General features: G+C 31.0%; 1 protein-coding gene and 1 long non-coding RNA gene across 2 annotated transcripts; one reads left to right on the forward strand and one right to left on the reverse strand.

The window, feature by feature from the left end:
- The first annotated feature begins 1787 nt into the window (after positions 1 to 1787).
- Positions 1788 to 22262, forward strand: LOC111424964 (IgGFc-binding protein-like). The gene is made up of 41 exons (XM_023058707.2): positions 1788 to 1898; positions 1972 to 2170; positions 2314 to 2453; positions 6205 to 6355; positions 6669 to 6784; positions 6846 to 7005; positions 7065 to 7336; positions 7392 to 7550; positions 7625 to 7802; positions 7865 to 8241; positions 8303 to 8637; positions 8696 to 8846; positions 9247 to 9425; positions 9511 to 9694; positions 9755 to 10003; positions 10055 to 10433; positions 10503 to 10696; positions 10758 to 10916; positions 10997 to 11174; positions 11229 to 11317; positions 14698 to 14917; positions 14978 to 15045; positions 15098 to 15432; positions 15490 to 15640; positions 15698 to 15876; positions 15927 to 16113; positions 16169 to 16417; positions 16475 to 16612; positions 18452 to 18692; positions 18759 to 18955; positions 19014 to 19175; positions 19233 to 19499; positions 19553 to 19772; positions 19830 to 19897; positions 19956 to 20290; positions 20347 to 20676; positions 20740 to 20923; positions 20976 to 21224; positions 21376 to 21513; positions 21569 to 21803; positions 21866 to 22262. Exons 1-41 carry the CDS (start codon positions 1821 to 1823, stop codon positions 22198 to 22200), a joined length of 8415 nt encoding a protein of 2804 aa, XP_022914475.2. The 5' UTR covers positions 1788 to 1820; the 3' UTR covers positions 22201 to 22262.
- Positions 11335 to 12145, reverse strand: LOC111425014 (uncharacterized). Its single transcript, XR_002707677.2, has 4 exons — positions 12045 to 12145; positions 11918 to 11978; positions 11728 to 11859; positions 11335 to 11665 (listed from the first exon to the last, which is right to left on the reverse strand). It is a non-coding gene; the product is annotated as an uncharacterized lncRNA (long non-coding RNA).
- Positions 22263 to 22296: the final 34 nt, after the last annotated feature.

The following is a 22296-nucleotide window of genomic DNA, read 5'->3' on the forward strand; positions in this document are numbered from 1 at the left end:
CATATACTTGTTTTACAGTTAGTTGAATTAAATATTACAATAATAGCAATAAAATAATAACTAGGTAGTACTGAAGGAAAATATACAAATTAGTAATAATTTTTTTATGAGTATTCGTATTCATTTAATATTTACTCTAGAACAATATTACTTAGAACAACCAATATTTGGTTCATGTAAATTTTAGCGAATTTTTTCATTTTCTTCAATTTTACACCATTTCTCACTATTTCCAAGAGTTTTTAGCCATATTAGGATCTTTAGCGTTTGAATACAACCCAACTTCACGACAGTTATCAAATAATTTTCCACTAACGCCTTTTAAATCATTATATAACGCTGCGACAAATGTTTTTATCCATTTCAGATTTGTCTTACCTTTTAGCAGTTGCTTTTTGACACATCTTCCTGTATAAAGTAAGATTTGCTTATCGATGGAAACATATTTGTCGCTAATTATCCAGAAGTACTCATCGTCGAGATTGTGAATGTCGGCGTTATTAACTACTTTTAAACGCGATTTTTAAATTGCATTTAACTAATATTGCATTGTACTAAAGAAGAAGTTATTCTTAAGAGAGAAAATTTTAGTTACAAAAGCATTAAATTAGTAAAAATTAAGATACGCGTTTATCAATTTTCATCTATGTGATAGTTTTAGGCGTTAAAGTTGTTTGAATTAAACTTAGTAGGATACTGCCTTTTTAAACTTTTGATTTTTCATAATCATGTGGTACATAATTACAAAGCTATTAAAATCAAACAAGTATGAAATCATACATCTTGATTATTCAGTATCGATATTTAATTCATTAACGTGTATAACCATTTAAAAACAGATCGGAAATGCGCTTTCTCTTTTTACAAGTTTAGATACTTCTCGTTTTTGAAGATCATTGCACTTGACCCGTGGACACACTTTTAACCTTGACCGAACCTCCGATTACACTAACTAAGAAATCTCGAGTCAATGTATTTTTTACACAATCCAAATTAACATCGAAACTGTTTTATAAAAATTTGTTATTGTAGAATATTTATGTAATACCACTTGAAAAATTTGTATGAAAAGAACATTACTAAAAATGTTAAAGAGATGCAAATTAGCAAGTTTTAATGCCTGAGAATCAACGATTTAGTTATTCTAGCCAAACATCATCAGCTTATGTATAAAAGTGTATTAATATAAATATATTTTTTTAATTATTTTTATTTTAGCAGAAATATACAACAAATATGATATATGAAGATGAAAAATACGAACAATGTAGGATAAAATATTTGTGCACAAATAGTCATGTTTTCCTATATAATGGAAAAATAATTAAATAAGCTAAATAATGGAAAAAGTATAAATTATATATAAAGAAAATTAAATACAAACATTACCTTTTTTTGTGTTTTAATTAAAATAACTTGTGGCCGTGAATCGTCTTATCGGTAGCATAAATCTTCCAATTCTGGAATATATATTGCTAATTAAAATTAAAAAATGTTTTAAAATTCCCTCTTTATGAATTTATTAACTTGTTTGCATTCCCGTGTAATTCGTGGTAAATGTTCAAAAAAGAAGCTATGGTACTATGTAAATATATCTCGTTACATTTTTCAATTATAAACAACCCGTAAATATATATGGGACGTTAAAGCCTTTTACGGATTAAAGAAGCTTTAACCACACATGAGGGAATTTATTTGTACCATCAAAGTTCATTCCTCTCTGAAACCAGATTCCATCCTGTTTAATTTATGTTTCAGCCTTCCCACGATTAGTACCTATATATAAAAGCTTGTTTTTCGAAGAGACACCATTCCCCAAAATGATACCGAATATTTATCTGTTCCTTGTAATACTAATATTTTTTGGTGTTGAATCCCAATCTCAATGTAATCGAGATGTAAGTATTTTTTGGCAAAAAAATAAAGATTTAAAATTATTAAATATATTAATATAAATGTTGTTGATTTTAGCCTACTACCAACTGTGTAGTTTATGATAGTTTGCACTTAAAAAACTTTGATGGATCACTTTTGAGTTATGATTCAAAGTGTGGGTACACTCTTGTTTCGGTCAATTCAAAAGGAATCAATTTGGAAATAAATCTTCTTCAAAATGTACAAACTTTACAAGTAAAGTATGCCGAGCATGTCTACGATGTTAAAGTTGCAGGTAATAAATAAAATTTTTAATCAAAAACAATTGATCTCAACATGACACTAAGAATATTCATAATTTAAACCTCAATTTGTGTCACATTAAGTTAACAAATTTCAAAAGAATTTCAGAAATTAAAATTCCCATTAATTTTTTAGGTGCAGCAATTGAACTTAAAAGAGATGGAAATGTACAAAGTATTCCTCATGATTTGTCTGGAGTGTCCATTAGTAAACCAGGAGCTATGGTTATTGTGGAAATTAAAGATTTGGGATTAAAAATACGATACGATGGAAGGGTAATAATATTTTTTATGACATAGTACATTTTAGTATATTTCTCAACATATGGTTAGATTTGTAAATTAGTGGTGCCATAAAATTATTGTGTCCCAATAGTAAGTGCTTCAAGAATATTGCTGTTTTTCGCCAATATCAGATTCCATATTTTCTAACTTGTGTTCTACTACTTTTCTTTTTATCTATTAAATGGTGCTGCTTTTCTTAGTACTATGTTAAGTTTTTCTCTATATTTTCAAGGGTGTTGGAAACGAGCTGAGGATATAAATGACTCAATGCAGTTTAAAATTGCGTGTTATTAGTAGTTAGATATTAGTAGTTCAGTAACTCATAATCAGGTCTGTTCTAATCTTCGCCATTGTATTTTGTTATTATAGTGGATATGTGTTAGTATTTCAGGCTAACCTAATTTTTCCTAGTCTAAACCAGTTTGTTCAACACGTGTTGATTTCAACTAGTTTATATTAGGAAAAACTACTTTGGCTTGATAATACAGGATGGTTCAGATTTTAATCGACAAACTTTACTAGAACGTAGTACCTGCCAAAACAACACAAGTTGTTAATATAATCATTCTTTTGTTTTCGAGCTATGAGCGATCAAATTTGAGCCAAAAATTTATATAATGGCTCTGATTCTTGGAATGATCTACATCTTATTGCAAAAGTCTAGGCATTGGCGTAGCCGTACTTTTTAGATCTTTTTTCTGGCATATCTGCAATATATTTTTAAAAAAGAACGGTGCAAGCACCGATCTTTGTGCCAAACCGTTCTTGAGTTTTTTTGGCGAACTCACATAGGACTTTACACATAGGAATTTTTGTCATTCATATTATTTAGCAGGCGAGCTGTTGATTTAGAACTCTCAATAAAATGTCGAATTTTCAGCATTCTTTGGAATCCTGATTCAATATAAATTGAAAGCGAGAGTACCTGGTCAACGCAGCTCCGTAAATTTGCGCAAATACCTTATAAATTATCAATAACAAATACTTACCTTCGCGGATAGTTAATATATTAGTCTATCGCTACTTCTAGTACTTCTATGTACCTAACAAATGTTCTTTTACTACTCAATTGGTCATGTTAACGTTACACTGAAAAAAATGATGCTCATAATATCAATGAACAGTGGTTGTTGACTGATTTTCATTGTCTCAATGAAGGTTTTCGTTGACACAATGAAGATTTGTTCATAGACTAAAAACGCTGTTTATCAATATTATGAACGCATATTCATTAGCACAATGAAATATAATCATTATAGTAATGAAGACCATTCATTGGCTCAAAGAAGTTTTTTGTAATTACAATGAAGGTGTTCATCAAACTTTACATGGTATTAACGACTATTAGTCATTGATATAATGTAAATACTTCATTGTATTAAAGAAGAAGTTTCATCAATGCAATGATTTGAACTGCTAAGAATATTATTCTTTATATCAATGAATAAAATTCATCAATCACAAACCTACACCGCCGTATTCCACGAATTTAAGTCAGCGATTTCTTTATCGTCAGACCACTGCGCTATCTATAACATATTATAACCATAGATCAAGTTAACTCGTCGCATTGTCGCATCTTTAACAGTGATCAGTTGAGTGAAGAGTATATTTTTCCAAAAATATAAAGAATCTACAGGTAAGACAAAAATAGCTGCTAGATAGCTTTTCGTTTTGTTATCAACTGTGTTTTTTTTTTCAGCTTGTAGTGATTTATAGGTAGCTTTACCTATTGAACTAATTGCAAAATATTGTTTTTTTAATTGAAATTAGGTACAAAACAACGTTTTCAAATTAACAAACATGTTATGCTTTATTTGTAAAAATGACCATGGAAATTTTCAATCTCTAAGTAACCATTTCAAACGTTTACATAATCGAAACTCAAATTCCACATTCAGATGTCTGGAATGTAGTCAGGGTTTTCAAAATTTAGCTTCTTTTAAAAGACATTCGGGTTTATTATTCTACGAATGCATCTTCTATAAACTCCTTAATATCAAATGATAGTTTTAACGAAATATCAACAGATCAAACTAAAAACTTTAATATTGCATCAACTTTGCCATGTATTCAACATGAAAAAAAAAATTTAGTGCCACCAGTAATGAAAACATACAGAAAGAAGAATTTCTGAAAGAATCCCTTCAGAAAAGCTTGTAAGTCCTAATTCTTTCTTCAAATTGAAACTTCTTTCAAAATCAACATAATTTATTTACTGATATATAATCATTATAATAATATAATGTTTAATTGACAATATTAAATGTAGGAGTATTACTGTAAAAAAAAGTCAACCACTAGATACACCATCAAAGATTCGCAGGAAGCAGTAATATTTGTTGGTGGTAGTCTTATTGTTAGTGAAGTAGAAGACCGGATACAACATCTTCGAAAAACCAAAGAAATACAATCTTAGCAAGTACCCTAAGGTACAAATTTTTAACAATTATTTGATGAGTGTAATGGAATAAAAGAGACTGTAGCTTTTATGTAACTGTAACTTTTATGTAGATTTATTTTTTCCAAATTTTGTAATCATTAGAGCAATAAACTGCTGATTTCACACAAAATTATACCTTGTCAAAAACTATCACTATCGAGTAGCGTTTTTTTGTGACTCGTATAGATGCAGTCTTGAAACTACATTTTCAATTTCATTACGTTGAATAAAGAAAAATATAAAATTAATGAAAAACGTCAATGAATTATGTTCATTAAACAATGACAAATTTCCATTAAATAATAAATATTGTTCATTAAACAATTAAAATTGTTCATTAAATAATGAAAATTGTTCATTAAACAATGAAAATCGATTTCATATAATTAATGCAACACTCTTCATTGAGACAATGAATTGGTTCATCGGCTGAAAATCCACAACTCAATTCATTGTCTCAATGTAGCTTTTCATTGTATTAATGTACATTTTTGATTCGGTGTACATATTATCTGAGTAAAATCTAATTTAACCCACCCTGTGGTCAAACAACTTTCAATGTGTTAAAAGGGAAAAATGCAACGTGTTCTCCGTTTCTAACCTGTCCATCGAGATAACCAGTTTTTAATGTGTCTAGTAGTTTCGAAATGTGATGCCCTAAAGGTCAATGTTCTGTTTCTCCTTCTTTTCTTTTATCTCATTTACATAACATCCTGTTGCTTATCTGTATCTAATGGAGCTCCTCAGTAAGGACTGAGCTTAAAATAAAATGATAGGTCCTTTTATTTTAAGCTTCTCATTTCGAAATATATGTACGTTATAAGTCAAGTTCGCACTTTTAATGTAATATTTCGCTCTATCAATTAAATCAATTTGCAATTACGCGTTTCCCGTTACGGTTAATTTATATATTTTATGATCACTTATAGGTACATTCCTAATTATTCACTTTTCAGTATCTTACACTTTACATTGCTTTAATTTGCGACAGAGTTTCTAAGGTGACGATTAATATCATCCAAGTACTAATAGTTCTAGTTGATAGCGATTGTCTTATCCACCTATCTTAATAAATAGAACTGTTTGTCAACTGTAACCCAGATTGCACATAAAATTTTCACAAAGTGATATAATGTTGCACATTTAACACGTTTTAATCCACATAAAAAAAGCGATAGGTAACTTTAGTTTTGGCAACATCGTTTTAATATTGCTTTAAGTTATTCTCCGACAGATTCATGATTTTGAGCTCATAGCAAATCGTTATTTTAAATTGACGCAAAAATTTTTATGTTGCAGACTGCAGAAGTTATTCAACGCAATCAATTTAACGATCGTGCAATGTTGGGAATGTGCGGAAATAATGATGGATGCAGTGGAAATGATATGGTAATGAAGAATGGTGGAATTGCTGGAAATAATCTTCAATTTGCTGATAGCTGGAGTATAGGTAAGATTTTTTGTTGTTAATCAACAAAACTATTAAAACATACATACAACCATTAAAAAAATTATTAAAATAGTTACGACAAAATCCAAATCATTTTCATCTCGTTGCAACGGTATTTTAAACTGCATCATTAACTTATTCGGAGGTAAAAAAGATCATATCTTAGGTAATCATTAATTTAGAAATAGTCAAGAATTCAACTGTTGTTTTTCTCAATTTAATTTTTATTCTCGATTATCACGTTGGTTGAATTCTTGACTTCTACACGCATATACAATTTTTATTGTTTCTTCTTTTTTAATTTATGTTTAAGGTGGATGTAGATCTGGAAATTATCTTAATAGTTGTGGAACTAATGGTCGTTTTTACGCACAAGCCCAAAATTTTTGTAATAATCTATTTAGCAATCAGAAATTTACAAAATGCAGTGTAATATATTAATTTCAAATTTGTGATATAAAAAATAATTTTTACTGTGATTATTTTTTAGACATTCAACTCCCAATTTATGAATATTTGTACATCAAATTATTGCAGTTGTAAATTGGCAAATAGAAATGATTGCATGTGTGATATGCTAGACGTCTACGCTAGAAGCTGTCAAATTAAAACTAACGATATGATTGATTGGAGAAGTTCTACACTTTGTCGTAAGTTGTTTTATTTTTTTTTTTTTTCAAGTAGTGTAATCATAATAATTATTTTATAGCAATTAACTGTAGAAATCAAGAACAACAATACATGACTTGCGCTCCTAATAAACGGCAATTATCGTGCAATGAAATAGAAACAGACACATCAAATTTGGATTGCGAGGAAGGCTGTTATTGTCCTAATGGATTACGTTTACAGGAGGATAGATGCCTATTTGTCGAAGAGTGTGATTGTTACTACAACAACGTAGCATACAAACCTGGAACATCAATAGCTCAAGAATGCAATACGTGCACTTGTACAAAAGGACAATGGATGTGTACAACTGTAAACAGCAAGTTTTTTGAATGTGGTATAGTTTTTAGCAAAGTTTCATTTTTAGAAAATCTGTCAAGTTGAAGCCGGTTGCTATGCTGATCCACATTACACGACTTTTGATGGTAAAAAATTCGACTTCATGGGAAAATGTATGTATTATGTGGTGCGAGGAAATGGATTTGATGTTATTTGTGATCATTATATATGGAATGGAGCATTTGTTGTAAGTATATCACCTTTTTCAATAAATTGTAGTAAACTCGATTATGCCAAAAAAATAATTTATTTTTTATGTAGAAAGATGAAAAATCCTCTATACCATCATATTGCGCAAAAGTTATTGTACAACTAAGAGACGACATCATTGAATTGGAACAGGGTCGCAAAGTAAAATTAAATGGTTTCAGACTTGAACGATTACCCTTTAATTCTCCATTATTCCGAATTACCGAACCGAGTAGTCAATTAGTCTCAGGTACCAAATATTATACTTTTTATATCATATTTAATTTTAATAATTAATTCTAAAATTTTTAGTTTCATTAAGAAATAACGTTGATGTTAATTTTAATGGTGATTCTTGGCTCCTCGTTAAAATACCTACCACAATGATAGGAAGAGTGAGCGGATTATTTGGAACTTACACAAAATCGCAAGATGATGATTTCCTAATGGCTAATGGTTCTCTTACAACTGATCCGAATTTGTTTGGTCATTCTTGGAAAGTCCCCGGAAGCTGTGCAAATGAATATACAGGACCAGTATATCATCCATGTAGCATAAATCCAGAAAATCGCGAGAAAGCTGAACAAGCTTGTGCTCCATTAAAAAGTAATCTATTCGCAGATTGTCTTGAAGATATTGAGACAAATTACGAAAATTGCATTTATGATGGCTGCGAATGCGTCGATAAAGTAATCATTTTAATTTAATTAACTTAATCTTATATATCTTACATTCTCTATAAAATTATAGGTAAAAACTTGCGTTTGCAATTTCTACGCGTTACAAGCAGCGAAATGTGCTGCGAAAGGCAAACCGGTGGATTGGCGAAAAACAATCACTCAATGCCAAGTTCAATGTCCCGCAGGGCAAACGTACCAAACATGTGGGAATTCTTGCACTCGAAGCTGCGATGATATCGGCGCTAATCCAACATGCGAGTCGTCTTGCGTTGAAGGTTGTAATTGTCCAGAAGGACAAACGTTGAATGAAAAAAATCAATGTATCCCAATCAATAAGTGTACTTGTGTTTGGGAAGATGGAAGATACAATCCTGAAACGACTTTTATAACCGGCGAAAATAAATGGTAATTCATTATCAATAATTTCATTCAAAATATTTTTGTAAATATGAAATTTTTTTAGCACTTGCTCTAATGGTAAATGGAATATAATAACAACTACTCCAGATGATAAATCGAAATACCCGGACTTAAATGACCTAAAGAAACAATGTAATGCGGATGATTTTATGACTTATACAGGCTGTAAACGAGTGAACACTGTGACTTGTCTGGTAATAACAAATTTAATTACTTTCTCAATCCGAAAATATGTGCAAGAAAAAAGAGTGCACTTAAACTAAATTAGTTTTGTCCAGGAGCTGAATGGCCTCAGCGTTTGAATATCACAGCAGTATATTTTCATGCTTCACTCCGATTAAGTTACTTGGCAGACCCATTTCATTTCGAGTTTCATTTTCGAATTTCATACTCTGCCATTCCGCGCTCTGCTCAATAATTATGTGGAGTTAATTGATAAGATGGATATTGGCATTCTTCACTCCATGTAATCTTTATACCATCAACTGTATGATGCATACAAAACCTTAATGGCATATTTTCGGACATAAATCAATTTGAGAATTTATTAATTTAATAATTATTTCTGAGTTGACTAAATTATTTTATTTTTAGAATAAACATCTCAATGAGGATCCAAATTATAATAATTGCCAAAGTGGATGTCAATGTTCCGAAGGATTTGTTTTTGATGAAGAATTAAATACTTGCGTTAGACCCGAAGATTGTCCGTGCATGTATAAAGGAATTAGTTATGCGGATAAAACAACAAGAAATGATAGAAATCAAACCTGGTAATGATTTGTTATAATTTATTCCTTTTTACAAAGCGTTAATTAGATCTACTACTTCTAATAATTTACCTAATCTTTATTTTAGTGTTTGCAAAGATGGATTTTGGGCTTGTAATCCATCAGCAGATCATTGGGAAAAATGTAGCATTTGGAATAACGTTCACATCAGGACTTTTGACGAAACAGTCTATTCTTTTAAAGGAAACTGCGAATATACACTTTTCGAACATTCACTTCCAACTGGTGGAGTATTTAGAGTTACAGTAACGGTATGTTAATTTATCTTTTAGTAATCTTAGATAATACTATTACTATCATACCGATTTTAGACGGGACAATGTAATGTTGGTTCATGTATTAAGAGTGCTAAAATTTATTACAAAGATGCAACTGGTCGTGAAGATATTGTAACATTTGTAGCTGGTCAAGAATTCGTTCGACCTGGTTTGTTAGCGAATCTTGTTATTACAGATTTAGATCTTTCTGTTATGGTTGATGTTATTGGAATGGGAATAAGAGTTGTTTGGAATAAAGGAGGTTGGTTGCACGTACATGTTTCTAGAGTTTGGGTTACATGGGTATGTATAATTCGCTTTCTTTTTCACATTAAATAAAAATAAACATTTTAGAATCATGTTGGGTTATGTGGAAAATACGATGATAATCCCAATAATGATTTGACAACTCCAAACAATCAAAATGGTGTTACGCAGTTGGTAGATTATTATAGAGTTGATAAATCATGTCCTGGTTGTACTCAATTAAAAGAAGTAAATTTAATGCCTAAAGATAACCCATGCGAAATTTTATATAGTAATGTTTTTAAAACATGTCGTTACCTAACATCCGTTAATGAATACTATAATAGATGCTTAATTGATGCTAGTTTACAATTGCTTATACCAGAAAATCAACGCTATAATTATTATTGTCAAACATTATCGGCCTATGCCCAAGAATGTAATGATGTTAATGAACCCGTCCAGTGGAGGACAAACGATATTTGTCGTGAGTTAATTGAATTTTATCATTTTTATATATTATATTAATTTATAATTAAATTTTGTTCTAATATAGCTTATAATTGTAAGCCTAACAAAGCATATTATCCATGTGAAACACCTTGCCCCAAGGATACTTGCGAAAAAGATAGTAATTGTCCAGACAGATTATGTTCAGAAGCTTGCAATGTTCCACCTTGCCCATTTAATTCAATTTATAAAGACTCAACATACACTCAATGCGTACCTAAAGATCAATGTGGATCTCAGGTAATACATATAACTTAAGCATTTTTATTTAATTTATAATTTAATATACTTGTTTTTTTAGACTACTGCAACAGTAGAAGGTCATTGTATGGGTGATCCCCACTGCACCACTTTTGATGGTAAATATTACGATTTCATGGGGAAATGTATGTATTATTTAGTCCGTGGTAATGGATTTGATGTTATATGCGATAATTACATATGGAATGGAGCTTATATTGTGCGTAAAATATCTTTTTAAAATAAACAAGATTTTAATTAATTTCATTTTTAATAAATACATTGCGTAATTAATTACAGAAAGATGTTAAATCAACGGCACCGTCATCTTGCGCAAAAGTTTTTATAATAACTCAAGGACATAATATTGAATTAGAACAAAAACTTAATGTTGTTGTAGATGGACAAAAACTTGATTGGTTACCTTACGTAAGTCAAGATTTCAGTGTTATTCAAACGAGCAGTGAACAAATAACTGGTATGTTTATGATATTACTTATATTTCTCTATTTAGCTATCTTTTCTTTTTTAGTTTCCTTGAAAAATTCCGTTGTGGTTCTTTGGAATGGCAACTCATATGTTACAGTTCGGATTCCTGTAACTATGATAGGGCAAGTAAAGGTAATTAAAAACAAATCGATTTATAAAGAATTTTTAATAATACAACCAAATGCCACTTAAAGTTTCTACATTTGAGTTGAGTCTTTTACCATAATAACTATATTATTAACGAAAGTTTCATGTACAGCATCTTTTGAATTTTTGACATCTATGGTATGCAGTAGGTAATGGAATTGTCCATGTTCAGTCAAGATTGGTTTGAATGTTAAGTTTGGTGATAGTTGACTCAATGTTCATCGTGGGTTGTAAGTGATAAATAAAAGCTTGGGAACGATGACAAATTATTTATTCTTAATATAAGATCAGTGCAACATGTTTCGAGATTCAAAATCTCTTCATCAGGCACGACTAAAAAACATAAAATTGAAGTAAGAAATTTGTTATACATATTTTTTAATTTGTTTAGTTACCGTCAATTACTTATGGAGCACAAAATTGAACATCTGACAACGTGGTGAAATTTTATAGGTGATTGGACGAGATAAAAGGCGTTAACAAGTTTTTTAAAGGCCTTAAGGGCAAGTTAGTTGGTTACAAATATTCTAAAACAAGATAGAGACACGTGTTATGTTAAAGGAATCGAGAAAAATGGCCACTTACTCTTCATCGTTAAAAAAAAACTGGTTTTTAAGAAATTGAAATTAATTGAATTGTTTGAAATCTGAAAGGGGAAAGTTTATTTAGTAAATTTGAAAAAATTAATTAAAATAAGAGTTGCATGACATACAAAAAATTTATAAAAATTATCGTGAAAATTAAAGTTTTATTCTTACGAGTCCATCCGCGACGTGAAGAAACTTGAGGTGGACTGAAGGACATAAAATTTGCTAAAAAGTCTTGCGCCGGAAAAGCAAAAAGGCTGTGGAGGGGAGAGGTTAATATTAAATGAATTTTAAAAATTGGCGGGTATTATTAAGTTCTGTTGTGTCATTTAAAAGTTTGTTATTGTAATTGTTTAAATTAATATGCAACTCTTCGAGAAGGTCCATTTCTCTCGATTTCCCCACGTTTAGAAGTAATTTAACATTGTTGAATTCTATTTTATGTTTATGTTTGTTGATGTGTTTGAAAACTGCAGAAGAGGGTTTGCTTAGGTGTTCTTTGAAACCTTTTTTAATGCTGCGTCCAGTCTGACCAATATAAATTTTATCGTAATCAGGACATTTGATTTCATAAATACCACTCAGCTCCTCTTTGTTAAATTGATGTTTATTATTAAAAAGGTGTATATGAATTTTGTTTTGAGAGACAAAGGCAGGGGCAAGGCCAAATTTCAACAAATTTTGTTTAAGGGGGTTAACAATAGATGGGTGGTAAGGTAAGGCAATATATTTGGTTTTGGACTTAGTGTGAGGATAGATTAATTTAGTGATTTGTGAGTTGTGCACTTTATAGTAAATGTTTTGTAAATCTTTTATAGAAAAACCATTATTGAGTCCTATTTTTACAATCTTTTTTATTTCAAGGTTGAGGTTATCATTATTTAAAGGATATAACGTTCCTTTAAATTCTATTGAAAAAGAAGCGAAAACTTGCAAATTTATGTTGATCACAAGAATAGGAACTTTTTGGTATAATACAATCTGTGGTAGTGGGTTTTCTAAATATATTGAAGTTGATAATACTTTCTTTAATGTTTCTAGTTAACTCTAAATCTAGGAAATTTATTTTGTAATTATTTTCTTTTTCGAGGGTGAATTCTAAATTGCAAATGCTGTTTATCAGATTGAAAAGACCACCAAGTTTAGCATGACTTTCTTCATAGACAACAAGGATATCATCTACGTATCTGGCATAGAAAACAATATCCTTATTGAAAAAATGATTTTTATCTGAAAATAGTTCTTTTTCAAATTCATTAAGGCATTCTTTCCCATAGGCAAACCGTCCTTCATTTTGTAAAATCTATTATTAAAGGTAAAAAAGTTCTGACTACATACAATCTCCAAAAGACCAATGAAACTATTAATTTCTAATATGTTTAAATTATTGATATCTTGTGAACTGATCAAGTATTTTGTGATGATAGATAATGTTTTATCGATTGGAACGTTAGAGTATAAATTTTTTATGTCGAAGGAAACTAGTTTACTAAGGTTTTTAATTTTGAAGGTCTTTAGTTTATTTATTAGATCAGTAGAGTTTTTGATTGTGTGTGTGAAGCTGTTGTGAAAAAGTTTATAAAGGAAATTTTGAATTAGTTTTGAAATTTTATTGGTTGGAGTGTTATGATTACTAATAATTGGTCTTATGCTTTTTTCAGGTTTATGCAATTTAATCAGACTTTTCAAAGAAGGAATGAGTGGGTTCATTTCTAGAGCGTTATATGAATTAATGTTGAATTTAGACAAGAAAGTTGAATTTTCTCTTATGTATTTTCTAAGTTTGTTACTAAAGGCATTGGTGGGATTATTTTTGATTTCGATGATGCTGTTGTCCATGAAGAAGTCTAGAGTTTTATCAATGTAAGTCATTTTATCTAAAATGACCGTGCCCGCGCCCTTGTCTCCTACTGTTAAAATCAAATTGTTGTCTTCGACTTTTTCTTTAAATTTTTTGATATGATTAAGAATAGCTGAATGGTTTACATTTAAAGAATTAGGAGTTTTAAATATATCTCCAATCAAACACTTGAATGTTAAGTATCCCCCTTCATGTGATAGTCTAAACTTTCTATCAGAAAGATATGATTTCAGTAGTTGATTGATCCTATCAAATACCTGAGAAACATCCAGAAAATTGCAGAACAATATTTTAGCTATTCAAACCAATCGTCTGAGTAGTCTCTTAATAAAGGTTACTCAATACTCTTGATCTATTATAGAATGGCGATTACGAAATCCAAACTGCAAAGTTGGTAATTTTTCATACAATTGATCAAACTTGCTCAGCCGCGTTTTCAGATTTTTGAGCATTATCTGTGCTATCTTAAAACATCGCGAGCATACTTCAGTCTCAAGCAGGCATTAAAAAAGTATACTAACATGATGATTGCATTTCTTGGCAACTTTTTTTTAATATGTCAGTTGTTTGGATTCGATCGTTTTATTAAAATTTGAATTTGCATAATTTGTTCAGACACTTTCTAAAAGTAATGTCTGGTGGTGGGGAGACCCCAGCTATCACCACAAAATCGGGCCTTTTTTCGATATTTTTCATCACTTTTGAGAAGTTATCGCCTATAACTTTTAAATTAATGTCTGCATTTTATTATCAAAAATTTTAGTTCAGTTTTCAATTTTAGTTTAGGCATTTACTTCTTAACACAATTCCTATCTTGTCTTTTACTATCAATCCATGATTATGCTACATACTATATTTTCAATATTTTCCAAAAGTGTTCATTTTAATATATAGAGTTGAAATCTTCTTGTATCTAGGGTCTTTTGGGAACATACACTAAAACTCAAGATGACGATTTCTTAATGCCAAATGGTATAGTTACAAATGATCCAAATATCTTTGGAAATTCTTGGAAAGTACCAGGTAGTTGCGAAGGTGAATACACAGGGCCAGTGCATCATCCATGTAGCATCAACCCAGATAAAAGGGTTCAAGCAGAAAAAAGTTGTGCAGCACTTAAAAGTGATTTATTCGCAGGTATGTATTTTATTAGAAAATTCTTTTACAAAATTCATATAAAAATGATTATAATTCTAGATTGTCTCGAAAATGTGAACGAAGTTTATGAAAACTGTCTATACGATAACTGCCAATGCACAAATGAAGTATGTTAAATTTACAATTAATTTAATCCAGCAATTCAATTTCTTTTTTTAGCAATCCACTTGTGTTTGTGAATTTTATTCATCTCAAGGAAATAAGTGTGCGGCTAAAGGAAAATACGTCGATTGGCGTAAAAATGTAACCGAATGTTCCATTAAGTGTCCATCCGACCAAAGTTATCAAGTGTGTGGAAATTCTTGTACTCGTAGCTGTGAAGATATAGCAGCAAATCCAACTTGCCAACGTCAATGTGTCGATGGTTGTAATTGTCCAAATGGTCAAACTTTAGACGGAAATAACCGGTGTATCCCCATAAGTAGATGTCCATGTAAGTGGGGGAACGAAAGATATCCTCCAGGTTTTTCATTTATAAATGGCGATGATAAATGGTAAAAATAAATTAATAATTAAATTCACGTTTTGGTTATAACTTCGATTTATTTTAGGACTTGTACTGATGCGACATGGATTATCACTACAGCTACTCCTGAGGATAAGGGGAAAGATCCCACACCAGATGATTTAAAAACGAAATGTGACGCAAACAAATTTTATGTTTACTCAGGATGTAAACGAGTTAATGTTCTAACATGCCAGGTATAAAAGTTGTTTTATTTTATTAATACATTTTTTCTAATACAATATTTACTTTAGAATAAACACCTTAACAGTAAACCAAATTATGATAACTGTGAAAGCGGTTGTCAATGTATGGAAGGATATGTACTTGATACAGAATCCAATCAATGCGTTAAACCAAGTGATTGTCCGTGTTTGCACAACGGAGTTAGTTATCCTGAAAATTTTGAACGCAATGAAAGACAAAGAACATGGTAAGATTAAAAAAAGGAAATTTCTTTAGTGTAATTTTTATTTTAATTAGTGTTTGCAAAAACGGTGGATGGGATTGTAATACACTATCAGAGTACTGGGAAAAATGTAGTGTTTGGAGCAATGTGCATGTAAGAACTTTCGACGAATTAGTTTATTCTTTCAAAGGAAACTGCGAATATACATTATTCGAGAGTTCACTCAGTGAATCATCTGTATTAGTTAGAGTTACATTAAAAGTAAGTTACAATATTCATTATTGTGAACAGTTAATAATTTTATTTTCCGAAATAGACAGTGGAGTGTTCTTCTGGATCTTGCATTAAAAACGTTAAAATTTACTGTGAAGATGTGAATGGTAATCAAGACCACGTTGTTTTTACAAATGGGGAAACTTTCGTGCGACCTAACCAATTAAATCATTTAGTAATAACAGATTTAGATCTTTCAATAATGGTTGATGTCATTAAGATGGGCGTTAGACTTGTTTGGAATAAAGGAGGTTGGGTACATATTCATGTTTCAAGAATTTGGACTACAATGGTAAGATGAGAAAAAATTTTTTAATTAATACTAAAATAATACTTTATTTTATTTTAGAATCAAGTTGGTTTATGTGGAAGATATGATAATAATCCAAACAATGATTTAGATACTCCAAATTTCAAAAATAGTGTTAAAGAAGCTGTGGATTATTATCGACTTGATAAAACATGTCCGGGAAGCAGTGAATTGCCGGTAACGAACATACTAATGTTTCCCACTTTTATATTTTCTTAATTTGGAACCACTCCTCCTTACCTTTAATGTTACTTCTCAAAAACGTAAGCCATTGGATAAGCCCCAGAGGAACATGTTAATTAACCCAAACTAATTTCTCTTATAACATGACTTCAATTGCCATTGGATTTGTAATGTTGAATAAAAATTATTTAGGTATGTACATAATATTCACCATGTTATACTGCCAACAGTATAAAGTACATATTGATGACAGTCAACAAGATAACGATAAATGATGTTTGCACAAAATTACATATAGTGCTTGCAGAAGACTTCCTTCTGGTTGCGGAGGAGATACGATCAGTAAACGACTGAATACTGCTGACAAAGCTAGATACTGTGAATTTGTAGACTAGAAATTGTGATTACAGGATATTTTATTAATTAGGACTTTAAGAGTATCTCTTTAGATGATGAACCTTCAGTGATGCGATGTCAATAAGGTCTAATATGTATTAGTTTGTCATCATTTCAAATAGATATACGTTATGCACATTAAAAATGGTATTACGGGTATCTATATTTACCGGTTTGGATAACTCAAAACAGATGGGAGAAAAAATGTTTTTCATTGGTGTCATTCCACACGCTGACTTTGGAAAGAACACACTACGTGGAATGTGACAAAGGATGTCATTTGATGTGGGATGATCACCAAATTCCAGACGAACACCAAGAAGTGTTTTTGGCAATACATCACGTGTTCACTGACGCATTTGTCGGATCCTACAAAAGTACCCAGTTACCAAGCGTTAGTTAATGCTTGTTAATTAATTTCCCGTAAAGTGAAGAAAATGTTATCAGAAGATGCTCTAGGGAAGTGTTAACTTTGCTGATCACAGTTTGCGCAGGCAAAACCAATTTAAATTGATGACAGACGCCGAAATAATCTTTCATAAAATTAAGTATTGGTTGAATTATCCGTTCCAATTACAAGACCTGAAATACAACCGGCTGTTCGTTTTGCAAATTGAAACAATAAATGCGGTTGTCGAAATTAAATTAACTTTCTAGATCTATCTCTGTCTAACTCTTGTAATCTAGACTTTCTAGATTACAAGAGTTAGACATATTGCGTCATCAGAAAGCCTAAGATACATCAAGAAAAATCGTCGAATTCAAACTGGTAGTCTGAAATCAGTCACGAGGTGTCTTGGTACGCCCATTTCATTCAGGATGTGCCAGAGATTGTGCCATTGAACGCAATCGAAGGCCTTTATGTAATCTATGAAGCATAAATGATAAATTCTGTGGCCTTTTCTATGATTTGTCTTATGTTCAACATTTGTTCTCGCATTCCACTTGACACAAAGCCAAGCAATCTTGCTCCTGTAGCATTTGTGACAATATATAGTGCTTAAGGCGTTTTGATATTATTTAGACATTACTTTGCGAGATGAAGGCAATTGTTCGATAATTGTCACATACCTTTTCTGAACCATCTAGTACTCATGGTATCCACCCTGATCTCAAATTAGTTGACATATTCTGTGCACAGCATCGATTCTCGGTTTCCTATTATCATTTCGACTACGATGTTATCCTCTCCTGGTGATTTAGCTGCTTTTTGATTTCTTTATATAGTGCTGTCTTTTTTGTTTTGGTCGAGTCAGCGCTGTATTTGTGATCAGGTTAATTTCGGCTATTTCTTCATTAGTTTTTGATTTAGTAAAAACACCTTCATTTATTTTCTTCCTTCATCATATTCAGTTACCCTTTCATTAAACTCTCCCAAAATTATTAAATCACCTCATAAATAATAGATAACAACGATTAAGAAATAAAAATTTTTAGAACGTAAACATTTTGGTTCCTGAAAACACCTGCGATATTTTATTCAGTGAAGCATTCAAAAAGTGTCGTCTTATAAAACCAATTGATGAATATTACAGAAGATGTCTAATTGATGCTAATACACAATTATTAAAACCGGAAAATGAAAGAACTAATTATTATTGCCAAACATTATCTGCGTATGCCCAAGAATGCAATGATATTAAGCAACCTGTAAATTGGAGAACGAATCGAATTTGTCGTAAGTGTTTTTCTACTTAAAGCAATTAAATAAGTATTGTTTATTTAAATATATTATCGGTTTTAGCGTATGGTTGTAAAACAAATACGGTGTATTATCCATGTGAAACTCCTTGCCCAAAAGACACTTGCCAAAGTAACGTTAATTGTCTAGATAAAGTTTGCTCGGAAGCATGTAATGTCGCACCATGTCCATTTAACACGATTTATAAAGATTCTACTTACAAGCAATGTGTAAAAAGAGACGAATGTAATGGTGTTATCGTACGTCAACCTTTTCTTTTTAATTTAAAATTTTTAATTTAAGATTTTTTAATTTTAGAACGTTCCTACAGTGGAGGGACATTGTGTAGGCGATCCACATTGTAAGACTTTCGATGGTAAAAAATTCGACTTTATGGGAAAATGTACTTATTATTTAGTAAGAGGTAATGATTTTGATGTAATGTGTGATCATTACATATGGAAGAATGGAGCATTCGTTGTAAGTACATTTTTTAAAACTATATTGTTAAACTTTAAACATGATTTGAATTTGCAGAAAGATTATAAATCAAAAGCACCATCTTATTGTGCAAAAGTAATAATCCACTCTGGAGGTAACATCATCGAATTAGAACAGAAACATAATGTTAAAGTTAATGGCCATACAATTGGTTTTCGTCCTTATATTAATTCGGAATTCCGCATTAATCAACCGAGTAGTGAATTAACCACCGTTTTATTAAATGGTCACGTCACTGTAACATGGAATGGCAATTCTCGCGTTACAGTTAGCATTCCTACCACAATGATAGGAAAAGTAAATGTAATATTTATTTTAATTTGTTATTATCAAAATAAGCATTATTTTTATCGTAGGGATTACTTGGTACATTTACTAAGTCTCAAGATGATGATTTCTTAATGCCTAACGGTGTCATAACAAAGGATTCAACGGAATTTGGAAATTCCTGGAAAGTTCCTGGTAGTTGCAAAGATGAGTATACTGGCCCAGTTGAGCATCCTTGTGTAGCTAATCCAAATAGAAAAGCTAAAGCTGAAGAAAGCTGTGCTGCGCTAAAAAGTGATTTATTCAAAGGTAATAATCCCATAATGATATATTTCGAGAAATGTATTAAAAATTAATTATTAATAGGGTGCCTTGATGATGTAAATAGCGTTTATGATGATTGCCTTTATGACGCTTGCCAATGCACAGATGAAGTAAGTTAATTTTAAAATTACATTCAATTTTAATTTAACCCAATTCTATGTAATGCAGCAAAAAACTTGTGTTTGTGAATTCTACTCCATTCAAAGTGATGAATGTGCAGCAAAAGGAATTAACGTAGATTGGCGTAACAAAATCGCACAATGTGCACTTCAATGCCCAGCTGGGCAAACTTACCAAGTTTGTGCAAATCCTTGTACTCGAACATGTGAAGATGTCTCCACCAGCCTAACATGTAGACGGATCTGTGTTGATGGATGTAGTTGTCCTGAAGGGCAGACGTTAAATAGTATTAACCAGTGTGTTCCAATTAATACATGTCCGTGTATATGGGAAAATAAACGATATCCACCAGATTTTACGTTTATACATGGTGATAAACTAAGGTAAGTAGCATTGATTTCAATAAATAATAATTTAATAAAAAAACGTTGTTACTTAGGGTATGTAAAAATGCGATATGGAATGTGACCACAGCTACCCCAGACGATAAAACTAAATATCCAACCACCACCGAACTCAACAAAAAATGTAGCTCAAATGATAACCTTGAATACTCTGGTTGCAAACGTGTCAACCCCGTAACATGTCAAAACAAACATCTTAACGAGAAACCAAATTATGAAAATTGTCACAGTGGTTGTCAATGTGAAGAGGGATCGGTATACGATACAGAGGAAAAGATTTGTGTTTATCCGGAATTTTGTCCTTGTTTGTATAAAGGAATAAGTTTTCCAGATAAAACGGAACGACATGAGAGAAATCAAAAATGGTAAATAATTTATTAAAAATATTATTTTTTTTGTTCTTTTTATTTTTAAATCGTTACTTTAAGTACTTGTCATGGTGGAGCTTGGAGTTGCTCTCCAGAAGCCGACCATTGGGAGAAATGTTCCGTTTGGAATAACATTCACGTCAGAACTTTTGACGAACTAATTTATTCCTTTAAAGGAATTTGTGAGTACACGTTATTAGAGCACTCATCTTTAACTTATGGAGTATTTAGGGTCACACTTACGGTATGTGGCTTTTTATACAACAAATTAATAAATTAACACTTATACTTTTCAGACTACGCAGTGTAACGTTGGATCGTGTATTAAAAGTGTCAAAGTTTATATTCGTGATTCAAAAGGCAACGAAGATAATGTCATTTTGGTAACTGGCGAAGAATTTATACGGCCAAATAAATTAAACAATTTAGTTATAACAAATATGGAACTTTCGATTATGGTCGATGTAATTGGAATGGGTGTCAGAGTTGTATGGAATAAAAGTGGTTGGGTTCATATTCATGTTTCGAGATCTTGGACAACACGGGTAAATTTTACTAGTTTGCAAATTAAGTAGTTAGTATGTGTAAAATGGTTTATATTCAATAATTTAGGCGATTATGCCTATCATATTTTGGTACTCAAAATACTCATTTATATTGTTTATTTAATTTTTAAATTAAAACATTTAATTTTAGAATCATATCGGTTTATGTGGAAAATACGATGATAATCCTAAAAATGATCTCGACACTCCAGCAAGCGTAAATGATGTTCCTGAATTCGTAGATTATTACCGTGTTGATAGAACATGCCCAAGAAGTTCCGAAATTGAGGTAAATCAATTTAATATAATTACTGTTATAATTTAACAACAAATTTCTTTTGTAGAAAGTAACCTTGGTAGATAACTTCTGTGATATCTTATACAGCGAAAAATTTGAAACATGTCGATTACTAAAACCTGTTGAAGAATATTATAATAGATGTTTAATAAACGCAAATTTACAACTTTCAATACCCGAAAATCAACGAACTAATTATTATTGTCAAACATTGTCTGCTTACGCTCAAGAATGTAACGACGTTGGAGTACCTGTTAATTGGAGAACAAACACGATTTGTCGTAAGTTTAAATTACAAATTTACATTGAATTAAGAGTATTAATTCTAATATTAATGATTTAGCTTATCAATGTCACAACGATAATGCTTATTACTCTTGTGATACACCGTGTCCAATAGAAACTTGTCAGAAGAGTGTTAAATGTCCAGATAAAGTGTGCGCAGAAGCTTGTAACTCAAAACCATGTCCGCCAAACATGATTTATAAAGATTCCACATACAAAGAATGCGTACCAAAGGATGTATGTCAAGGAAGAGATTGTAACAGCGGGTGTATTTGTCAACCACCTAACGACAACGGATCGAATAATATCGATCTATACGCTGGATGTAAAGACGGAAAATGCTCATGGTCTCAATTAATTTTTAATATTTACAATACGGCTACAAGTCAATAATACGTTAGTAAAAATGATTCATTTTATACTACATACTTAAATAAATAATTTTTAATTCTAAACATCGCTTTATTTTATTTCTTTTTAGCATAATCT

Source organism: Onthophagus taurus, chromosome 2 (genome assembly GCF_036711975.1).
Source record: "Onthophagus taurus isolate NC chromosome 2, IU_Otau_3.0, whole genome shotgun sequence".
Classification (NCBI taxonomy): domain Eukaryota; kingdom Metazoa; phylum Arthropoda; class Insecta; order Coleoptera; family Scarabaeidae; genus Onthophagus; species Onthophagus taurus.

Excerpts from the sequence above, each read along its gene's own strand:
- LOC111424964 (XM_023058707.2), top strand. The coding sequence starts at position 1,821 with ATGATACCGAATATTTATCTGTTCCTTGTAATACTAATATTTTTTGGT. Across the intron at positions 15,877-15,926 it reads AATGAAAGACAAAGAACATG|TGTTTGCAAAAACGGTGGAT; the intron begins GTAAGATTAAAA and ends TATTTTAATTAG. Across the intron at positions 19,773-19,829 it reads AAAAAGTGATTTATTCAAAG|GGTGCCTTGATGATGTAAAT; the intron begins GTAATAATCCCA and ends AATTATTAATAG.